General features: G+C 40.4%; 1 protein-coding gene across 6 annotated transcripts in view; it reads right to left on the reverse strand.

Annotated features, from left to right (window-relative positions):
• The window catches only part of PTPRZ1 (protein tyrosine phosphatase receptor type Z1), a 187,328-nt gene that overhangs the window by 60,302 nt on the left and 103,686 nt on the right, over positions 1 to 23,340 (reverse strand). For all 6 annotated transcript variants that reach the window (XM_054023294.1, XM_054023285.1, XM_054023311.1 and 3 more), the window contains exons 7-10: positions 22,520 to 22,677; positions 21,647 to 21,797; positions 2,202 to 2,386; positions 1,061 to 1,187 (exon numbers count right to left, since the gene is read on the reverse strand). In XM_054023294.1, the coding sequence (XP_053879269.1) occupies positions 1,061 to 1,187; positions 2,202 to 2,386; positions 21,647 to 21,797; positions 22,520 to 22,677 (621 nt within the window). The remainder of the gene's footprint in view (positions 1 to 1,060; positions 1,188 to 2,201; positions 2,387 to 21,646; positions 21,798 to 22,519; positions 22,678 to 23,340) is intronic.

Raw genomic sequence — 23,340 nt, forward strand, 5'->3', positions numbered from 1 at the left:
TGTCCCAACATAAAACAACAGCTTATGCTCATATATCTTTACTTTCACACAATTCATGGTAACAAGCAGAAAAAGGAAAATACTTATATTCTCTATCAGTAGTAGTTGTCTTAACATTATGGGCCAAACTGGGCTCTCAGGTACATCTCTGTACCTCCTCTGACTTAACTGGAGTTGCACAGGTAGGTGTAACTGCGGGGAGAATTCCAGCCTTGTAACCCAGAATTAAAAACAACAAAAATCTAATCCATATGATAAGCAAAACTGGGGAGTGTGAGTATGCCAAAGACCATTATGGACTGACCCTACGATCAAGACACACACATTCAATCCAACAGCTGCTAAAGTCAATGGAAGATTCCCACTGACTTCCATGGGAATTGGATCAAGCCCTAAATCTTCCACGGACTTTAAGGAATGACTGAAGGACAAGAACAAGCCTCTTTATTTTGGTTTAAGATTACCTATCATTTACTTACAGACAGAGGAGTTAAATCTGGCTTTGAAATCAACAAGATTTGATTGTTAGCCCTTTTGATTTTCACAATCCAAAATTAAGAAGCAAGGGAATTCCATCACCACATATGCTTTGAAATCAAACTCCAAGTACTCATATGTAATAAAATTTCAAAATCAATTGAGATACGAATTTTTAATTTATATTAGCTCCTTTATTTTGTTTGCTTTACATTTTTATGATGTGGATTAATTTTAGGAGGCAGAAGGATAAATTGAAACAATTCCAAAATGGCTTTACTTCCCGAAGGTTTATTGTTCAAAATCATTCATATGAATTGTAATCATGTTCACTTTTTCAATATATTTTTATAGTTAAAAAATCAACATAAAATGCTCGTGTTTAAAGGAACACATGACAGAAAATGAGTGACAGAATAAAAGTCACCTCGTTAAACAAATTTAAGGTTAACTACAATGATTTTGAAATTCCATTTTAGTGTACTTTGATAGTCAAGCATTTTTAACTGGTTTGCAAGCAAACTATTTATCTGAATACAGATTTTTAGCTAAAAGTTACTGTTGTGCTCAAAAGAACACTTACCTGGATCATCTAAAGGCATATCAACAATGACTTGATCACTGTATTTTCCATATAGACCATTAGTGCAAACCGCAACTATCTGAAGAACATAACTTGTATTGGGCAGCAGATTATTTAGAATAGCTCCCTAAAAGAAAAATCATGTTTAATCACATAAATGTGAATCTTAGCACATTTTTTGAAAATATTAGATTATTTTATTTTTAAAACAGTGTTTTCTCATATGAGAGACAAAGTGGGTGTGGTCATATCTTTTATTGGACCAACTTCTGTTGGTGAAAGAGACAAGCTTTTCGAGCTACACAGAGCTTACAAGAGCTCAAAAAAGCTTGTCTCTTTCACCAACAGAAGTTGGTCCAATAAAAGATATTACCTCACCCACCTTGTCTCTCTAATATCCAGGGACCAACACAGCTACAACAACACTGCAAACAACAATAGAAGATATCAACATTTTCTCACATTAAACTTTTTTACATTTTATAGCCAGAAAAACAGGCATAAAACTTTAATCAATTGATTTTGTGAAATGTTCTAATGGCAGGTGACTGAATAACTGGAGAGAGTACATTTTTCTATGTTGAATATTAGTTTTAGATTCTAATATTCCTCGTGAAGTTTATGCAGCTTCAAAGGGGGTGAATGTAATTGTTTGTTTTGGTAAAGCACCATCATATTATAAATCAGTGAGTCAATATAGTAATCACAGATGGTTCATTGTTCAGATGCTGAATTTTTCATTAGTTACCTGTGTACAACATCCTATACATCAAAGATCATTGGGACAGAGGCTCTTACTGCATGATGAAAGTGTCTTGTGACTAACAAGATCTGAGTTTAACACCACAGCAATAGTTATTTCGAGGTATTACAGACAAATAGGAACACCAATTTTAGAAAATTAGCACTGGAGGTGATGGTAGCTCTCTCTCTCACACAGCTTTTTGTTTGTTTGTTGTTGTTTTTTTTAAATTTGTCTCTGTGGCTGTATAGCCAATGATACAAGCAGAGTTTCTATGAGCAGCAGCCAAAGACATTAATTCTAGCTGGATCAGCTCCTTGACATAATCCCTCAGAATAATTCTTTGTGAGTGCTTCACCACCACCACTTTTGTATGAAACTTGAAGAGTTTACAGTTACCAAGTCCTGATACCCATCTGTCAGAAACTCATGTTTAGTCTGGTCTTCTCCATCCAGTTGCTGATAAAAGACAGCAAATCTCTCAATCATGGTATCATAAACAACTCGAGGTCTTTCCCATGTAACAAGAAGGCTGGTATAGTTCTTTGGATCGGCTTGGACGTTTTCTGGTTCTGAGCTGCAAACTAAAAACAGCATAATATTTATAAACAGCATAATGGATTCTGAGCACTGAGAGTGTGGTCTAATTCCCATGGAAATTGGCATAAGTCTATCCATTGATTTCCATGGGAGTTGGATCAGTCCCTAAAATTCTAAACCACATAAATCTAAACTACCAAAGATCTACTTATGTCACCATTGTGTTTGGGTTGTTTTCCAATTGGTGGAAGTGGAGTTTTTCCTTTCTTTTTAATGATATTATCTAAGAGAACGAAGAGATCTTGGTACATTTTGAATTTTCACATTTTGATAAAGGTGCATATCAAGTTCCATGAAAATTAGAGAATAACATTCTTTTTGATTTGTGTTAGAACTGCTTATTGGTCATAAAATACTGGTATACCCAGAAGGATACATTTTATTTCTTTGTAATCATGCAAGTGACAAAATGGAAGTGTAAAGATTCTTAAGTATGTGTCTCAGAAAAAAAAGTCTCTAGTAGTCTGTGCTTTCATGAATCTGTGAAAGAGGAAGCCATTAGAGTAGGATGAACTATGCATTGCCTTGACAATATCTGCACTTTAGGACATGTTTTGTAATAGATTTTTACAATCGATAGCGGTATTCTTACAAATTATTATGAAGGTACTACTCAACAGTAAGAATATTAATAATAATGGCTGAGATCTTCAAAGGAGCCTAGCAGAGTGAGGTGCCCAAGCCCCACGAGACAAAATGGAATATAGGTGCCTGTCTTACTCTGGCTTCTTTTAAAATTCCAGCTAATAGTATCTTCCATTTACTTAGCAGTTAGCAGTTTTCATCAGAGAATGAAACAATTCCTAACTGCCAACAGTAATTGTTTAATCCTCACAACACACTTCTTGAGGTAGGTAAATATCATGCTCATTTTACAGATTGGGCAACTGAAGACAAACTGGAATAAAATACGTAGGGTGAAATTCCAGCTTTATTGAGGTCAATGGAAGGTTTTGTTTTTGACGTCAATGAAGTTAAGATTTCACCTCTAGATTTTTAAAAGTGGACTCTAATTTTAGGTTTCTTAATATTTTTTACGCTAGGAGTCTAAAGCTGAAACTTGTGGTCAGGTTTGAAAATTTGGGCCATAGTCACTTCTTCATAGGTCAAGTGTTGGGGGTCACATGGTACCCATGAAGAAGATGTCTGCTTAGTCCTGGACCTCCTCATTCCCCACATATCTATTTGTTTCTAATAATTACTTTTCTAGCAAATTAACAATAAATTTCTATGATAAAAGTTTACATTAATCCCCTAGATAAACTACAAATTGTTGAATATGGATTCCAATGAAAAAAAATGAGAGGTAACAAAAGACTTAAGGGGGAGCTGAAGGAGGAGACAACAAGGCCACCACAGAACATAGCCCAACATATTGCAGCACTCAAAGAATTACTCACAAACTGACTGGATTCAGCCTCAGAAGATATTTGTGGCCTCTCTCAAGATGCAAGCCATGTAAAATCCCAAATGGCTCACTTAGAAAATGAGCTACAAAAGACTGTCATTGAAACCTGTGAAATTAAAGAAGAAACTGCCTCCTTAAATCTTAGGCTAGGCAAACTGGAAGAAAACCAGGATGACTTAGAAACTAGACCTCAAAGAAACAACCATCACTTCTTGGGGACTATTGAGGGTCAAGAGGAGAAGGATATTATTAACTTTCTTCAGAAGCTGCTCCAATTTAAATTGGACCCCCAGCTATCCCCACTAAATATTGAAAGGGCTCATCGAATGCCTGGTACTAGAAGACAGGAGTCTGATAAGCCCAGACCAGGGCCAGCTACAGGTTTTTTGCCGCCCCAAGCAAAAAAAAACAACAATGGAGTGCCGCCCCTTGAAAAGAGACACTTCAAAGGGCCGGAATGCCTCCCCTTGAGATGTGCTGCCCCAAGCACATGCTTGGAACGCTGGTGCCTAGAGCCGGCCCTGGCCCAGACCCATCATCTTCAAGCTGCTGAAGTTCAGTGATAAAGTAATGTTAATGAATACTGCCAGAAAAGCTCAAACCCTTATGTACAAAGGCCACAAAATGTCTCTTTTTCCTGACTTCTCAGCTGAGCTTAACAACAAGAGGGCTGCATTCAGTGGCATAAAGCAAATTCCAAGGAGGATCATAAAATACCCATCCACCTTCACTATGGATTTAGCAGGCTGCACATGATTTTGCAAAAGCCCCTCTGAAGCTTGGCAGACATTTCAAAGACTGAGACACTAAGCACCATCTCCTGACTGAAATATTATCGTCACTGATCATCACAATTTGATAGAGAAATCATGATATTATGATAACCACAAGTCCTTGGAACAGTCAATACTCCTGACATGTAAAGTAGACTATAACCTAAACCTTAAATTGCACTAATTATTCAATTTGTGCAGGGCATTTGACATAATATGAATATACATTTTATATTGTTGTATTTTTCATATTTCGATTTTATACTAGTTTATATTTGATTTACCAAATCAATTATAAATTTACATTTGATGAGCGTGCTTATACGCATATCCATATACATGTGTATGTGTGTATGTATCCATAAAACTTCTGTAGGTGGGTATATATTATACATGTTCTAGAATGCCCAATGGTATTTACAGGATAATATTTGACTTTAAATATATTTGCATTGGAGATGTTTAGACTATTATTAGATAATATAGGGAGGGAAGGAAGGGATGGAATTGAAGCCATCAGGGATCTGAACATGCCCACGCTGGCTTGTTTTAAGTCTGTTAAAATTTTTTTGTTTTCTGTTACAAATATATTTTGGAAGACACATCATATTTAACTACAGATCTTTTTGTGTACTTGATAATCTTAGAGGTTCAATTGAAGGCATACATTCATTCATTCATAACTAACCAGTATCTAATATGTAAATAAAGACCATATCGTAGAAATGTGGTTTTACAATATCAATGGGGAAATGTGTGTCCTTAGAATAAGGTTAGATGTCTTAATATATCATTTAAAACTTTGTCATGAATTTTCTTAGTGTGTGCTCCTGGAATGCAAAGGTACTTAATCAACCTTCCAAAAGAATTAAAATCCTGAAGTACCTCAGATCAAAAAAGTGCTAAGTAGCTTATTGCAGAAAACTTATCTAGCAGATCTAGATGCCAACAGAATCAAGAAGTTGGGGGTAGGTGCTGAGTATCATTCGTCATTGAATCCTAAGAGCAGAGGCACATCCATTGTAATTCATAAAAGTGTAACTTTTCAATATATACAGTCTTGGTCTGTTTCAACTCAAAAAAATTCATTCTAGTAATTCTAATTACAATACAAGTAGGGGTAATTCTGAATTTTCCAAAGACATAGCAGACATTCTTTCTAATAAATTAGACATTCCTGTAATATTGGGAGGCGTCTGGAATACTATGCTAGACAGACATCTGGACAAATCCAATTACATGAGACCCAGCTCTCAAAGCACAATAGGCCAACCCTCATTATTAATGAATGAACGTGATTTAAAAGATATATGGAGACTGAGACACCCCAAGGAGCATGATTATATGTATTTCTCTATAATACATTCATCTTACTTCCGAACTGACTTTTTTCTTGTGCCTTCAGAACTGATGCCAGCATGCCTAGAAGCAGCTATTGATAATATATTAATTAATTTCAGATCATGCTACAATTATACCTATCATAGACGGTGGTTACACATAATTAAAATCTTCTAGGTAGAAGCTGACACTCTGCTTCTAAAAGTTTTGTTCCACGGTTGACTCAGTCATGTCTAACTTCATAGAAGAAAATAAGTACTCATTTACCTCAGATACCATTTTTTGGGAAGCTACAGTAAGGGGTGAATGCATAAAGTATGCATCCCAAAAGAAGAAAACAAGACACAAGTTACTAGATTCTCAGAACAAGGAAATAGATGAGTTGCAGAGAATACATGAGACTGGCCCAAATAATGAAAACATCCTACATTCTCTAATCAACACAAAATAGAAATATAAGAAATGCTTATCTAGCCAAGTTGAATTTGCACACAACAGGGTCAAACAAAGATATTGTGAATGGGGAGATAAAGTAGGTAAACTACTTGCCAGAAGACTTAAAATGGAACTAGCCAGCAACAATATTTTTTCCTTCTTACTAGAAGACAGGAGTGCCATCCTTGAACCAATAGATATAAATAATCAATAGAAACAATTCTATCTAGCTTTATATAAATCAGACAACAAATTTGACTTTAATAAATTTGATGATTTCATTGAAGTCCTGTCTTTTAATACCCTAATTTCAGAACAAGTCTTGTTTATGGACAAAGCTATCACAACACAAGAGATTGAACACGCTGTAAAAATATGAATTCTGGCAAGGCCCCTGAGATGCATGGCTTTCCAGTAGATTTCTACAAAACATTTTGTAATTCGCTATCTTCTATTCTTTCAAAGGTCTTCACTGAAACATTCCAAAAAGCAACCATGTCTCATGACTAAGGCTAAGATTTTGTCATGGATATTTTTGGTAAAAGTCACAGACAGGTCAGGGCAATAAAGAAAAATTCACAGAAGCCGTGACCTGTCCGTGACTTTTACTAAAAATATCAGTGACAAAATGGGGATCTTCGAGTCCCCACACCACCTGCAGTGGGGCGGCTGCACGATGGCTAGGAGCTCCAGGGGTTCCCATCGCAGATCGAGTGTTGGAACTCCAGGGTCCCCCACAGCCCACGGCTGGGAGCTGTGGGCCCCCCTGCTGGCTGCAGTTCCTGGTCCTGCGGGGGCTGGGAGCTGTGGGGTGCCCCTTCAGCCCACAGCTCTGGGGGCCCGCAATGGCTGGGAGCTTGGGGGTTCCCCCACTGCCCATGGCGGCCGGGATCTCCGGGGTTCCCATGCCACCTGTGGCGGCCGGGAGCTTGGGGATTCCCCGGCTCCAGAGTTCCCCCACTGCCTGGGAGCTGTAGGGTATCCCCGCTACCTGCGGTGGCTTGAAGCTCCGGGGGCCACCAGAGGTGGCTAGGGTACTCAGCAGCTCCCAGCCTCCACGGGCGGCAGGGGACCCTGCAGCTCCTGAACACCAAGGCTAAAATCACGGAGGTCGCTGGAAGTCATGGAATCCATGACTAAATTGTAGCCTTACTCGTGACATGAGAACTACTTTAATTACTTTGATATCAAAGAAGAAAAAAGATCATCACAATTGTGATGACTTCTGCCCCATATCTCTATTGAACACAGATTGCAAAATAAATGCAAACATTTTAGCTACATGACTGAACACTATCATCCCAACAATTATACATGCAGATCAGGTTGCTTTCATTAAAGGCAGATTGGCTGCTGCTAACACAAGAAAAATCGCTCACTTGATCCAGCAAGCTCAGATGTCAGATATTCCCTCCACAGAGTTATCTCTAGATGCAGAGAAAGCCTTTGATAAGGTTGAATGGCTTTACCTAATGAATACTAAAAGAATTCAGATTTGGAGCAATATTCCTGGATTGGGTCAGTGTATTATACAACTCTTCCCCACACTTTACTATCAACTAATTGAATTATTTTGCCCATATTTCATCTAGAAAGAGGGATACAACAGGGCTGTCTGTCCCTTTTCACCCCTCCTTTTTAATCTCTCTTGAAGCACTGGCAATGTACATACATCAGCACTCAGCCACTGAAGATGTGACTGGAAACAGGAGAGAATACAACGTCAGTTTATATGTTTATGATAGAATAGTACTATTGAAGAATCCTCCTATCATTATTGAATGTAGTAGATATTTTTTTGAAAGATCTTTGGTTTTTGCATTAACTGGGATGAATCACAAGCAATGGATATATCCAAAAGACCAGATCCTTCTCAGTTTCAGCATTTTTCCATTTCAAATATGAAAGGAAATAACTTATTTAGGTATTAAAATTTGTCCTAATCTTCCTGAAATGGTTTCTATAAATATGGACTATATATTCAAAGAAATGTCCAAGGATGTAGAGAGGTAGTATCTACTCCCTCTGTCCTTATTGGGAACAACAGAAATAGCCAAAATGAATATCTGCCCAAGATTGACTTATATCATTAGCCTCTTGTCTTTCAAGGTCTCCCACTTGCTCTTTCCTCGAATAAACAGGCTTATCATGCACTTTATATAGGATTAAAAAAAATGGCCTCACTTGTCACACAAAACTCCTAAAAAATCCTGGGCAACTGCAGGCTCCTAGGGTTGCCAGATTTGCATCTATATTATCTAGCATTCCAAATGTGCCCTGTTGTAAGGTGGTTCCCTTCTAGTAGCTGTGTATACACATCAGCCTGGTTTTAAATGGAACAAAGCTTAACTATGCCATTTGGTTCCCTTTCTTCTTTTATATACTTTAAGAGGCTACCCACATCCTTAAGGAAAAGTCCAGACTTTGCATCTACAAGGGGCATTTGCTAATTCTCTTCTTGTACCACTAGGATATAACCCATGTCTCAGGATAAAGGCCAACTCGACACATAATACAAATTGGACAGAAAAAGGATTAACAAAAATTAAAGCTATAGTACAAGATGATAGACTGGCCTCCTTCAATTACATGTGTCAAAATATCAGCTATCCTTGTCTCATAGTTCCTTCTTGCAGCAACTGTGCTCAAGGATTCATGCAAGGATAAGGGGATAATTGGTCTGTTTCAACTCTCTCACTTCTAGAAGAACATGTTAAGAAATACGGAATCAAATATGGAATTCATTTTGTAGGAATTTAATAGGTGTCTTAATGCTTTACACTACCTCCTCAATCTCAATCTCAAAGAAAAATGGGAAAAAGTACTTAGCCATACTGTCACAACAGAAACCTGGGAAGATATCTGGCTTAATGTGAAAGATACTTCAAATTCTTTATCCTTGCGATTCTTCCAGAACAAGATATTAAACAGGCAATACTGGACTCCAGATCATTTGTTTAAGGCTAGATTGGCATCACACAGTGCATGCTGGTGTTGCAAACAGCCCCTTGCCAACACATCCTCTATATCTGTCAAAAATGCATGTGTTCTGGAATGCCATATTCAGTGCTCTCTCAAAAACGTTAACTGTTGCTATCTGTCCTTCTCCAAACTTGGGTATTTTAGGTGTGCTGAATGAGTTGATATTACCAGTTAACATTAAGAAATGGATTGCAATAAATATTTTAGTGGCCAAAAGAGTTATTTTGAGACAATGTAAATCTGCAATTTCTCCCTCATACACAGACCGGCTTAGTGAGCTCCCTACTACTGCATTAATGAAAAAAATGACTCAGTTTAATAGAAATGCCTGGAAAAAATATGAGGATGTTTGGTCACACATGAAACTATTGCATATTTTTGCAGTTTAGTATATATTAGTCCCTGATACTCATAGGTTATGTTCTTACTTATTTAGTCACTTTAATCATTGATGCCCTGCATGACTTCTATATGGGTTCAGATTTTCCCCTCCCCCCCAGGTTTTGAAAATAATGAGTGTTGAATTGTATTATTTAATATTCTATTTCCATGTTGTGCATGTTTTTATATCTGTTTTGTTTCTTTGTGTTTATATTTTATATAAAAAACAATACTAATAAATTTTAAAAAGGTCAAGTGTCAAGTAGGGGGAGAGTTAGCAATATACATTTCTGACTCCCAATCCTGTGCTGTAACCACCAAATAACTGCCTCCCTTATAATGTCATCTGTTAAGATTTGATTGCAATACATTATAATACATTTGTCTCTGTATTGCATAACCAGTTATTGCATGCTATTTACAACATTAAAGTGTAACCCTGTAAATGTAAGTGTTCCATTCAAGATTGTTTGAATCCATAAATGCAGATCTCCATCTTTCTTAGAGCGGAAGACAAGGGGCAAGTGAAGGAAGGATTCAGGATATACAAATTATGCTATAGTATTGTGTAGAGGTTAGAACATACGACTCAGAGCAAAATCTTTTGGGTACTTTTTCTGACTCTTCTACAGGGTTTTTATGTGGTTTCGAACATGTCACTTAACCTTCCTATATAAAAATTGATCAAATGGCTAGAAGAATACCTACTTCACAGTGGCTGAGGCTTATCCAGCTGTTTGCAGGGGATCCTCAGAAGAAAGAGGCTACATAAGTTCAAATTATTTCTAATGTCCCTACTAATCATTATATGACCCTCAAAGGAGAGAGAGCTATGGAAGATGAAAAAAGAAAAAGAAAGAGCAAGAGAGAGAAGAAAACTGAAGGAGTCAAGGAAAAAGAAAGAGAAGCAAGAACAAATACAAAATAGACATGTTAAGTTCAACATTTATTTATTAGAAAATGTTTGTGGGACTGAAATTTGCCCTCTGAAATAAAAGTTAGTTTGTGAGTACCACTGTTTTGTTCATTATGTTTCCCATCCATCAAACTTTTCATGCCAGGTCCGCCTAACACTTCAATACTCTTCCAAAAATACAGGTGATTGAATACAAGTTACATGGGAGAATCAGATTTTGTCACTTTACTACTTAAATTACCTGAGAACTGGACCAGTGTGTGGTGTAAATTAGCACATCAGGCCTAAGGGGTTTATCCCTACATGACTAAATCACATTAACTTAGTATACAAACTATTTTGCAAAGGCTAACTAAAAGATGACAGATCACGTCAGTTTACACTGAAGAGTAAAGTGACCTAGTCCAGGGTTTAATACATACAGTATAATTTTCTATTCTAGCCTGGGACAGCTATGAGAATCTTTAATTAAGTTAACAGAGAGATCTTTTCAGATATCACTTTCCATTACATCATCTAATCCTACTTCTAGGAGATATTAGTATCCCGGAATCCAATCTAATGTTCCTTTCACAAACTCTAATGACCTGTTCCTGTGGTAATCTCAGGGCTTCCACTCTGTCCTCATCTCCTCTGCTGATTTCAGCGTCCTTTCTCCTTCTCCAAACCTTGTTCCCTCCTGAGGAGATAGTGGCTCTGTCCTCTTCTGGCCTCCTCCTACCTCTCTGGCCATTCCTGCCATCCTTCTTATCCCTTCACCCACTCTCTGTGGGGGTTCTACATGGCTCAGTCCTTAGCCTTCTGTCTTCTCCTTTTACACCCGCTCTAAAGACCCACTTCTTCCATGAGGCTGACAAGCAACTGGCCAACTAATAACAGACAAGTTGAGAAATCAGTGATATTTGTTCATTTAATTTAAAACGCATATATAAAATTGTATATGTTGACTGTGCTTCTCACCCATCATACGCCACTTGTCTTCTTAGATTGTAAAAGCTTTGCAGCATGGACTGTGTCTTTCTCTGTACACAGAAAGCACAGAGCCTACCATGTTTTTTGGTGCTACTACAATGCAAATAAAAAATTACAAACAAAAAACTGTGTTAAAAGAACATTGTTAAGGTTGCAAAGTCAAGCACTCAAAAGGTAGGAAATGGTAGAAATAAAGTTTCCTGTACAGTCTCCTCCTGCTTGTTCACGTGCATATGATACAGCCTTTAATTACATGATCACATGCTATTTATTCCATAGGGCCCCTGCCTCATTCAGTGCACAGGATGGGTGGTGTAGCTATTCAATTTTTGTTTTCTACTGATGGCTCAGTGTGTGCCCCTAGTCTATGCCTTATTTACTGTACTCTGTGCAAACCCTGCTCGGAAGACAAAAATTAATTTCCTCGTGGGCTTTACTCTGGTTCTTGTTGCTATGGCATATGTGTGTTTCACAAACATTAACTAATTTATTTTAACAAGACCCCTGTGAGGTGAGGGGAAGAGTATTATTTATTTGGAGCAGGGACCTGAAATTGGTTGGGGAATGGCCTTTGAGTACCTGTGTAAGCTTGAAAGCTTGTCTCTCTCACCAACTGAAGTCGATCCAATAAAAGATATGTCCTCACCCACCCCCTCTTTCTAATATCCTGAGACCAACATGGCTACCACTACACTGTAAATAGATATGCCTTTTGCCATCTGTGTGAAAATCTGACCAAATTTGGCCATTATAAGCTTTTGAAAAATCATATTTCACACATGCTTAATAGAGAATTCTTAGATTTTAGCAGCTAAATTCCCCAAAGATTCCATGAGGACAAATCTTGTGAAGACAAAACTGCAGTTTGCAATAGAGGGGCAGGAACAGATATTGAACTTTTAATTAACTTTGCAATTTGCATCTTGACCACAGGAGGGCACTGGAACTAAATATTGTTTTGCAAAAGCAAACTTCTCTACAATAGACTGGAGGGAAGTCCTCAAAGTTCTTTTTTTGTAGGAGCAAATAAAATAATGAAAATTAGTGAGCATGTCTTTTTTCCCCCTTACCAGGACACACTGATGACCCTTATAAATTATTCTGAAACCTATCACTGTGCCCATTTTCATATTTTGGATGTACAGTGGTGATGTGTTAATGCCTTCATTATCGTGAATTCCTTTAGGTGCAGTACAAAAAAATGTGAATAACCACAATAAATTGTCTTTTCAAACCATTTTCAATTACATTCAATCACTCCAACTGTTGCTATTACAGTTTCTGCCCTCCAGATGGCATAAGAAAATCAATACAAATAACCAGAGGATGTTTTTTGCCTTTTCAATTGTAAGCAACCATGAGGAACAGGGAAGCTGGAACAATTTGTATAGTGGGGGTGCTCAGAGCCATTGAACTAAACTATAAACCCAGTATATGGAAAACCACTTCAAGCCAGGGGGTGCAGCAGCACCCCAAGGACCCCTAGTTCCAGCACCTATGATGAGGGATGCTGTCAATAGGTAAGACACAACCCAGTGCTCAGTGCTCTGTTGAATTGGATGTATGGGAAAGCAACTGGCCCCACCCCCTCTTCCCACGGGAATTCAGAGTCTTTCCATGGTGAAAGGGGGAGGTTCAAATTGAAAGTGATTTGGCAGACCTACGTATTGTCAGTAGCTATATCTTTTTAGTCACCCTCACTGCAAGTTGTAGCTGTAGTATTCCTACTAGTGAGCACTGTAGATATGGATGATAACGTTTAAATCATCACTTTAAATCATCTAATGTAGTGTTCAGTTCAGTCAATCGGCAGGTCCCCTCCCTTCTGCACAAGCAGCAACCTTGAGAGCAATAGGTTCCCCCAAGGATAGGAAACCAAAACCAATCTAAGCTGGTCAATGAGATCAGGTGGATGGGGCCAGGAGCCTTCCCCAGTGACTCAAAGACCCTAGATACCAGGAAGAAGAGGCCTAAGCAGTCTGGGAAGTACAGGAGGCACAGGATTGAGAAGGAGAAGCTGCCAGCTGGCAAAGGACAACAGCCCTAACAGCTGCTGGGGGTAAGGGTCAGAGACACTGCAGGGGATTCAGAGCCTAGAGGAAGAGATCCAGCATTCAAGCAGCTGAATGGGAGAAAACTAGTGAGAGGAAGATTAGTAACTGCAGGGAGAATTGCTGGAAAGAAGTAGCCCAGCAGTTGGAGGGTGTGGGGAAGATTTAGGGAGGGGAAATGGGGAGAGAAGACTGTTTGATAGCAGGACTCACAGAACAACAGGATTTGTGTAGGAGAAGGCGCTGGGAGGAGCAGTGAGCACCAGATAAAATAATTGAAACATGTTCATACAATACACACAAAGCCAATATCCAAAACCAATGGGGCAAGGGTTCCAGGCAGCTATTAGCCTGAGGACTTAACTTTACAAGCCTAGTTGAAAAATACCCCCAAACCACTTCTTCCAAGCCACATACATGCAATTAAAAAAAATAAAGCCACTTATTGCCTCCCATGTCCATTACATTCTGCTAACAATGCCAACTTCAATGCTGCATTCATTGCCTTTTCCGTACCCACCTCTGGGTCTAGCACCCATTGAAATCTATGGAAAACTTCCCATTGGCATGAATGGGCACTGGATCAGGCCTTCTGTGCCTTTTTTGATGCTACCCCCTTTTGTGTGTAATGACTTCCCTGTCCCAGTGAGTCACCATTCTCTCTTCTTTCATCTACCTTATAAAAACATATCTCAAAAAGCGAGTTTAAAATTAAATAAACAGTAAATAAAAAAAGAAACCTTCAAACTTTTCCCTCTTTGGACTGCCCAGTGTCTCCCGTCTTCTGTTTGTTTAGCAAAGTTCTTTGGAGCAGGGAAAGTCTAACTCTGAGGGGTTTTATCACTTTACAGATGCTAAAAAAATAATAATGACGTGACCTACATTTAACTCTGAGCTCTGAACTCAAAATCCAGCATTCAGGGACACTGGATTATGACACTTTCTGAAATACTGGGGGCTTTCGGCTACCTATGTACATTTATAATTGCTCTGCCGGAATGGTCCGGCTATTGTTCTTCCTGCGTAATTAATCTATTTATGATTCAATACATGTTATTGATGAGCAGGAACAGTTAACTGTTTTTTTCCAGACTATCCTGTGCAGGAATGGAAATGGGTTTTGCAAAGTGTCAGATGCATTGTGTGCTATGTGACACGCCACAGCTTTACTGACATGTCATTGCTTGAAAGCACAGGCGGTGATTTTTGTTTTTGCTGGTGGGTGCTCTTCTCTGCCCCATCCCCCTTGTGAGTCCAGCGGGCAGGGTCTTGGTGGGGGGGAGAGGCTGAGTGCAGGCAGGGCCTCAGGGGAATGAGACTGGAGGATCGGGGGGGGGGAGGGGGAAGAGGCTGAGCGGGGATGGGTCCTCAGGGCAGATCATGGGCAGAGCGGGGGGCGGGGGCATGGTCTGGGCACTGGGGCCAACAAAAGATTAATCTGGCCTTGCAGGTACTGATCACCCCTATTTTTTTTTTTGGTGGGTGCTTGAGCCACCCATGGAGTTGGCGCCTATGCTTGAAAGCCACTTACTGATGCCTTTTGCTTGAGTAGGAGGCATGTCATATGCCACAAAATACAGCAGCCCAAACTTCAAAATCCTGCACTACATGTTGGTCAGGCATGTTGTGTTTCTGGGCTCCATGTAATTAATTCACTATTATTTTGGTCAAAACACTGATGAATTGTTGGCTTAGCTAAAAAAGAAAGTTGCCATACACTAATGCAACAAAGTCCTATCTAGACCTGTTTGAAATATTTGCAACCCCCCCCCTCCAAATCTACACAAAACTGATCTATTTTCATGTTGGATTACCAACTAGGAATTGATACCAGCTTGATGTAAAGCTTCTCTAAGGTTCATGAACAGTTTGAGGGAACTAGGCCAATTTATGGTTTTCTATAATTTGTTATGTTATTGATCATTCTTTTTTAAGCACTTTACAACCCTGCCCCAAATAGATTGTAACTCAAAAATCATGTGAATTTTGAAGTTTGGTTTGGTTTCAATTTTGATGTGGATTCAGGTGAATCCCAAGAGTTTTGACTGAATTTGGCTTTGAGATTTTGAATTTGAATTTGAAATTGAAAGTGATACTCTGGGTATTGTTTGTGAGACCATGATAATCAGTCCAAAGAAAATGGGACCATTTCTGTCTTGCTCCCGTGCTCCAGGATGCACCAGAGACCTGGTTCCAGCACCCCAATTCTGAGGGCCAGTCCCAACCCAGACGCAACTTAGAGCTGTCCAGCAACAACTCTAACTTTTGCCACTGGAATAGGGTCCTTAGTGGACCCTATGCCAGTGGAGGATTGGCATGGTCAAGCTCTGCTATGCTACAACACATCTTCTATGCTGGAAGGAGGGGAGGCACAGGGCAGGTCAACACTACAGCCCAGATCGATGCCCTAAGATCGATCCACCAGTGGTCGATTTCGCGGGTCTAGTGAAGACCCAACAAATCGACAGCAGATCGCTCTCCAGTTGATCCCTGTATTCTACCCCCGATGAGAAGAGTAAGGTAAGTCGACAGGAGAGTTTCTCCTGTTGACCCCCCGCAGTGTAGAACCCGACCTAAGGTACGTCAACTCCAGCTGTGTTATTCACGTAGCTGGAGTTGCGTAGCATAGGTTGACCTATCGTGGTAGTGTAGACATCGCCTCAGATGGAGGGCCCAGCAGTGGCACAGATGCGTCAGCACCAGAGTTCCCTGTGCCAAGGAAATTCTCTGCTGCTAATTTGTGGTTAAATTATGTCTCCTTTATGAGTGGTATTAAGAGGCCGTAATCAGGCTTGAGGCTGTGACCCAATATCTGCACGAGATCCTGTAAAGAGAAATTGCTGAGTTTCATACAGCTCTAGTTCTAAAGAAAATACAAAAGGTTGGGTTAAAAGGTGTTTTATGTTCAGCACATACTGTTGGTCTTTAATTTTAAGACCTTATAGACTTTTTATGTCTTTACTGATTCTGGGTAAGATTACCAGGAGCTGTATTTCTACAGTTATCCTACAGGACACCATCAGAGGAGTACATTTGCTAACTTGTTATATAATCCGCTTGGTGTCTGTCAATATTATTTTCAGATGTATATGAACAACAATTGATCATTGTTAGACATAAATAGATTTTCATTTCCACTGGGGCTAGGGACAGATAAAGGGCTAAAGTTTTCTTGCAAGCTTTCTGTGTTGGGCCCTGAAGTGCAGCCTTTAAGTTTACTGCTAATGAAAAATATGCCACATATGAAAATTACATGCAACACTATGCAGGCTTAGAGAATGAAATACCTTTCAACCTAAAACAAAGCAATCCCTGCAAGGTAAGTTTGCCAATGCTGGCATGGCTGCATGGAAATTCCTGACAGCTCATTTCTGAACCCAGTGTGTAATTCAATAGAGAATGTATTTCCCATCACTAGCAGCCTTTTAGACCTCATAGGACAATTCCACTCAGATAATCAATAATAAAGAACAATAACAATAATAATAAATGAAAGGTGCAATCCTACTCTCTATGAGAGATTGCACTGATTCCAACAGGAGAAGGATTTGGCCCTAATTGCCGTATTATATAATTTTAACTTTTCAAATGGGCACTTGAGTAAGGCTCATGTTGCAATTTCTCCTATGTTATCTGAAGGGAAGTCAGAGATTTTTCTTCTGCTAACTACAATATTAGTTGTAGTTTCTATTGGTTATAGAAATTAAATGGCATATGATTCCATTTATTACTGAAGTTAGCCATTCATGTTTTAATTTTTATATTTCAGCATTTCAGAGCTCCTTAAGATCCTTTCAGAACAATGGCCTGGTCCACACTAACCCCCCACTTCGAACTAAGATACGCAACTTCAGCTATGTAAATAACGTAGCTGAAGTCGAAGTACCTTAGTTCGAACTTACCGCGGGTCCAGACGTGGCAGGCAGGCTCCCCCATCGACTCCGCATACTCCTCTCGCGGAGCAGGAGTACTGGCGTCGACGGCGAGCACTTCTGGGATCGATCCAGAATCGATTTATCGCGTCTAGACAAGACGCGATAAATCGAACCCAGAAGATCGATTGCTTACCGCCGGACCCGGAGGTAAGTATAGACGTACCCAATGAGAGTTTTCTTCTAGTTTCTTTATCTTGTTCAGAACAAGTGCTCCTCAAATACTACAAATTTGAGTACTCAAATGAGCACATTTTAGATAAATATTGCTCTTAACACACGTCCATAGCTGATGTTAATATTAAAGGAAGTTATGTGTACTCACATCAAGAGTAATCTCCCTTTCCTTTCATTACAGTGAGTTAACATGTTAGGTTGAATTGTAAAATATGTGCACACCTGGAATTTTTATTAACCCATGCCTAGTCCTCCATTTTGCCTATGGGCAGAGCAGAATGTTTAACTTACAATTAGAAATTTTAAATTCCTACTTCAGAACAAATACTAAATGTGTTTGTTGCCAGGGTGATATGAAGAGCAGAATAAATATGTTTCTTAAGCTCAGTAGATGGAAAACACTTTGTTCTGTGTCTGTACGTCTACACTGCAATAAAAGACCCATGGCTCGGCTGCAGCTGGCCGCGGTGAGCTGACTCGGGCTCACGGGGGTCAGGCTGTAGAGCTAAAACCTGCAGTGTAGACGTCTGAGCTTGTTCTGAGACCAACCCCCGCCTTGCTGGGCTCCAGCCCGAGCCTGAACATTTACACTGCAATTTTTAGCCCCACAGCCTGAGCCACATGAGCCTGAGTCAGCTGACCTGGGCTCTGAGACTAGGTGCGGCAGGTTTTTTATTGCAGCGTACACGTACCCTGTTATACAAGTCTATCAGTCATGTGTGAAAATGTCTATTGTGCTAGTCTGAAACCGGAAGCTATAGAAAAGTCATACTATATTCATGCAATGTTAAGTATGAGGTTTTAATTGCACAACTGTCAGACATTTTGGATACTCAGTACAAAATATTTAATCAGTCGTGGAGCTGAGATTATTTCCTATATACACTGACTGTGTCACTGAGAGCAGAAAAGGGCCTTGCTAACTTTAGATAGTTTCTCCACCTATGCGTAATGAAAGGGCACTTTGGCAATGAAACGTTGCCTGCTAGGGCAGAAAGGGAGAAGCTGGATACAAATCTACCTATGCAGTTCTATCCCCCATTGTGTAAACCCACACACTTGTGAGAGTCAGCACAGAGAGGGCTCCTCCAGACTTTTCGGTGTGGGATGGGAGGAATAGAGCAGTGCTGTAGCCCACTTTCTGTGGCACCATCCCCCACTCTGCCCCCTATTTCTATGTGGAAATCCAGGTGGGGATAACACAGCTCAAAGCTGTATTAACTCCCTCTGGGTTCCTTCCACTAGTGCTAGTGACCTGCAGGGACATGACCATTGGCAGAAGTGCTGCCAGATGGAGAGAGAGGCAGAGTGGAAGAAGGAGCCAGGCATGCAGATGCCTTCTCTCAGTATGAGTATGGGGTCTCATACCAATGGAAAACCTTATCGGTGGATCCCAGTTTCCACAGGCTTGAGAGGCCTCATCCCCTCCCAACAACATGGACCCCCTAAACTCAAAAGGATGATCCATCTGACGGAATGATCTGCCTCTATGGGCCCTCCTTCAAGCATCTCCGAAAATCTTAGGCCTGGTCTATACTACACAGTTAGGTCAACACAAGGCAGCTTACGTCGACCTAAGTATGTTAGTGTACACACTACAGCCTTCCTCCGATGGATGTAAGTGCCCTACTCCCCAGACATCATAACTCCACCCCCATGAGAGGCGTAAGGCTTACATCAGTGTAGTTAGGGTAACGCAGTGTCTATGTAGGTTTCAGTGATAGCTGTGTTAGTTTGTATCAACAACTGCATTACTTACATCAGCTGTTGGCTGCTCCATGCTGGAGCCGTGAAATTGACAAGAAAGCTGGGCAGGTAGAGCCCAGCTGCTCCTGGCTCCCCACTCCCAGAGGGGATGCTGCTTGGAGGCTCCCCACTCAGGGATCCGAGAAACCCGGATGGCTGACCCCCAGGTCTCAGCAGGGAGCCAAGAGCCCAGAGGGAGGGGAAGGGCAAGCTGAACTCCTGGCAGGGAGCTGTGTGGAGTTCAGAGCCCTGGCTCTCAGCCCCCACACTGCCCCCATCAGTTGGTGGAAGTGCTCCTGGTGAGGATGCACACCACCGACAGAAGGAAGGTCGACCTAACATAAGTTGACTTAGGGCTGTCATGTCGACATGCTCTTAGTTATTTTCCAAACTGAATTTCTTTACACAAGGTAGAGTGCATGTTCTTCACGTAAAAGTGTCTGTGCACATGAAAAGTATGATGCTTTAAAACAGCAGTTTGTTTAATTATTTGACCTCAATTCTAACTAGTATTAAACATTTTCCACTCTCCATCCCTCCCTGTTCCTGTGTTTGAAAAATTCAGATACAGTTTGGTATCTTTTTATGAAGTTTTTTCCCCCCTCAGAAAAATCATTTATTGGCTGAGACAAAGTGATGAGAAATTTCAGCTCCAAGAGCAATTATCTGAGAAGTTTGTAATAGGTTGAAAGGATGGGCTCAGAACTGAAGTATCATTTTGGCTAATTATAGCAAAGATGCTATAAATCTATCCCATGTAGCAGCATTTTGATGCAAATAGCATCACATATATGTGCCAGGGGCCCAATCCTGTAAGAGTGCTGAATACAGAACATCCACTGACTTCATTGCAAGTTCCAAGCAGAGTTCTTTTAGCATCAGGCCCAGAACTGGTGGGAAATGTCCATGGCACAGGCTCCAACTTTCCAAAATGCCAGCCCTGCCCTCACTCTATCCCTTCCCCCAAGGCCGCACCCCACCTCTTCCCACCCCTGCTCCACCCCAGCCCCTCATCTTCCCACCCAGTTCCCCGCCCTCCCCAGAGCGCACCGCATCCTCGCTCCTCCCCCCCACTCCAGCTTCCTGCACACCACAAAACAGCTGATCGGCGGGGCCCACTGGCAGGTGGGACCTGAGCACCCATCATTTTTTCCCCATGGATGCTCCAGCCCTGGAGCACCCACGGAGTTGGCTCCTATGGTTCATGGAATCGAAGCTGGTAAAAAATACCATTCCCCCCCCCCCCTTTTGGGGTGTATTTGTATTTGTGAATATAAATCCCTAATTAACAGATTTAGTGCCAACTTTTACTTTCAGTTACATGGATGTAGTTTCTATTGATTTAAATGATATTCCACAGGTGTAACAGAGAACAAAATTTGACCTTTGATGCTGTATCCATTTACAGTAAATGACACACAGTGGTCTGAGTTACGACTGATCAGAAGTAGCTTCTCTCTTGCAGTTGCTTGATAGCTTAAGTGAAATGAATTTGGTGGTTTCTTTTTAGATGTTATTGGGTAGGGGTCCCACATCACACAACAAAGAATTAAATTGGTATGGAAAATGAAGTATTCTTTCACCCCTATGACTGCAGTGGTGTTAATGGGCCACTTTACTTTGAATGGTCCCTCTTAAAAATATATGCTAACTACTTATTCTAAATTATCTGCTCCACCCTGTATTTAGCTGTGACACCTGAGTACCTTTCCCAGACCTGAAGAAGAGCTCTGTGTAGCTCAAAAGCTTGTTTCTCTTATCAACAGAAGTTGATCCAATAAAATATATTACCTCACCCCCCACCCTGTCTCTCTAATATCCTGGGACTGACATGGCTACAACAACACTGCATACCCCTCAAGAGGGCAGCTTTGAACAGTGTTAAAGCATGGGGACACTTGGACTGATGTCCTCTTCACTACATGTGCTCTGTAGATGCAAGAATTTAATTTTCTACTCCATTTAATCTGGCATTTTTTTATGAGCACTAACCTGTCTCTTAAAGCTGTGTGTTATTAAGCTCTTTTCTTCTTCAAGTTAAAATCAGTATCTCGTTATTGGGGTCAATAGTTGTACTTAAAACAGTCTTATAATCTGTGAAGCCTGCAGTAGTAATTATTCTGTAAATACCTGCTTCATGAATTTCTTCTTGGCCAGTGTATGAGGAAAACACCTGTCCAAAGAATTTATATTGCTGTTCTCTAAAGTTGTTTTGCAGGTAATCCATCAGCATGACATAGCCAGACTGCTGCATTGTAAGGACTTCACAAAATACAGCCAACTGAAAAATAAAAGACAGCACACTTCCCCTAAGTCATAAAAATTAACTGGATTCTGACATTAGGCACAACTCTGAGAAAGGGAAGGCGTGTAGATTGTCTCAGTTCAGGAGTAATCCCAGGAAACATTGTGATTCAGACACATACCTCTGAGGGTATGTGTACACTGCAATTAGACACTTGCAACAGGCCCATGTCAGCTGACTTGGCTTGCAGGGCTCGGGCTAAGGGGCTGTTTAATTGCAGTGTAGACATTTGGGCTTGGGCTGCAACCCAAGCTCTGGACCCTCCCACCTCACAAGGTCCTAGAGCCCAGGTCCCAGCCCATGCCTGAATGTCTATACCACAATTAAACAGCTCCTTAGCTTGATCTGCAGTAGCCTGAGTCAGCTGGCATGGACCGGCCGTGGTTTTTCAATTTCAGAGATACCCTGAGTCACTATTCCTCCAGTGCTTCCTACTTGCTTTCTTTGGGTTAGTATTTACTTTGCACAGGCACGTAGTCAGAATCTAGCCATGAATGAAAAAGGGGGTGGGAGCGGGGTGAAGGGGATTACTCACACAAATAAATTTTAATTGAAACGTGCAAGTGAAAAGCTAGAAAAAAGAAATGTTAGATTGTTAGGCTAGAAAGTAATGCCATGCACTTTTACCACATACATGAAAACTGTTTTTCCTTGCAAATAAGAACAGTTATTTCTTTCACATGGATTAAATGAATTACCTGGTTTTCAGAAATGTTAATGGGATCTTTAAACACAATCCATTCAACTGTCTCTGAGCAGGGAGGTGTCGACAAAGATCCATTATAAGTGTAATATTTGTCTGTTGAGTTTGGCAAAAGGTTCAGCAAAACAAATGGCTCTAATGCAGCCTGTTTTCCTGCAAAACATTTATATTCAAATTATTAAGATATTAAATAAAAGCTGAATAAAACAAAAGTAGAGCTGCAAATTGGAAGTTCCTTCAAGTGAATCAAAGGAATGTTTAAGGACATTTGGAGTCTGATTTCAATGGCTGTTCATCCTATGAAAGGTTGGGCCCTTTGCACTTAAGTTTTAACAAAGATTCTAAAACAATAATTCTACTGGGTCAGCAGAAGGTTCTAATGAGCTACTTTATGGAAGGCTGAAGTTCAGCTGTAAACTCAGAACTCCCAATCTTCATCTCAGCAGCGAGATTCAAAGAAACAACACTTTTAGTCTTTGTGCCTGGGAGGGACTCCCATGAAGTGCTGAATGACTTAGACCATTACTGAACTCAGAGTCAAGGTCATTCAATGCATCACATTCACAGTACCTCTTACCCTCTGTGGGGCAGGGAAGAGGTATGAAAGCTGCATATGATGTGCCGTCTAGTCCAGAGAAGTGTTACTTCATTGGAACACACTGAGCATTATATTACTCTAGCCTGGAGCAAACTGTGTTGAGATGCAGGAAATAGTGAAATATGGTGAAAAAGAATGGGAAAGCTCAAGGAACAATGTTACAAGAGAAAGAACAGGAGATGAAGACCTCTTTCAAGATGATGTAACACTTCAGGTGA

This window comes from Malaclemys terrapin, chromosome 1, assembly GCF_027887155.1.
Source record: "Malaclemys terrapin pileata isolate rMalTer1 chromosome 1, rMalTer1.hap1, whole genome shotgun sequence".
Taxonomy (NCBI): domain Eukaryota; kingdom Metazoa; phylum Chordata; order Testudines; family Emydidae; genus Malaclemys; species Malaclemys terrapin.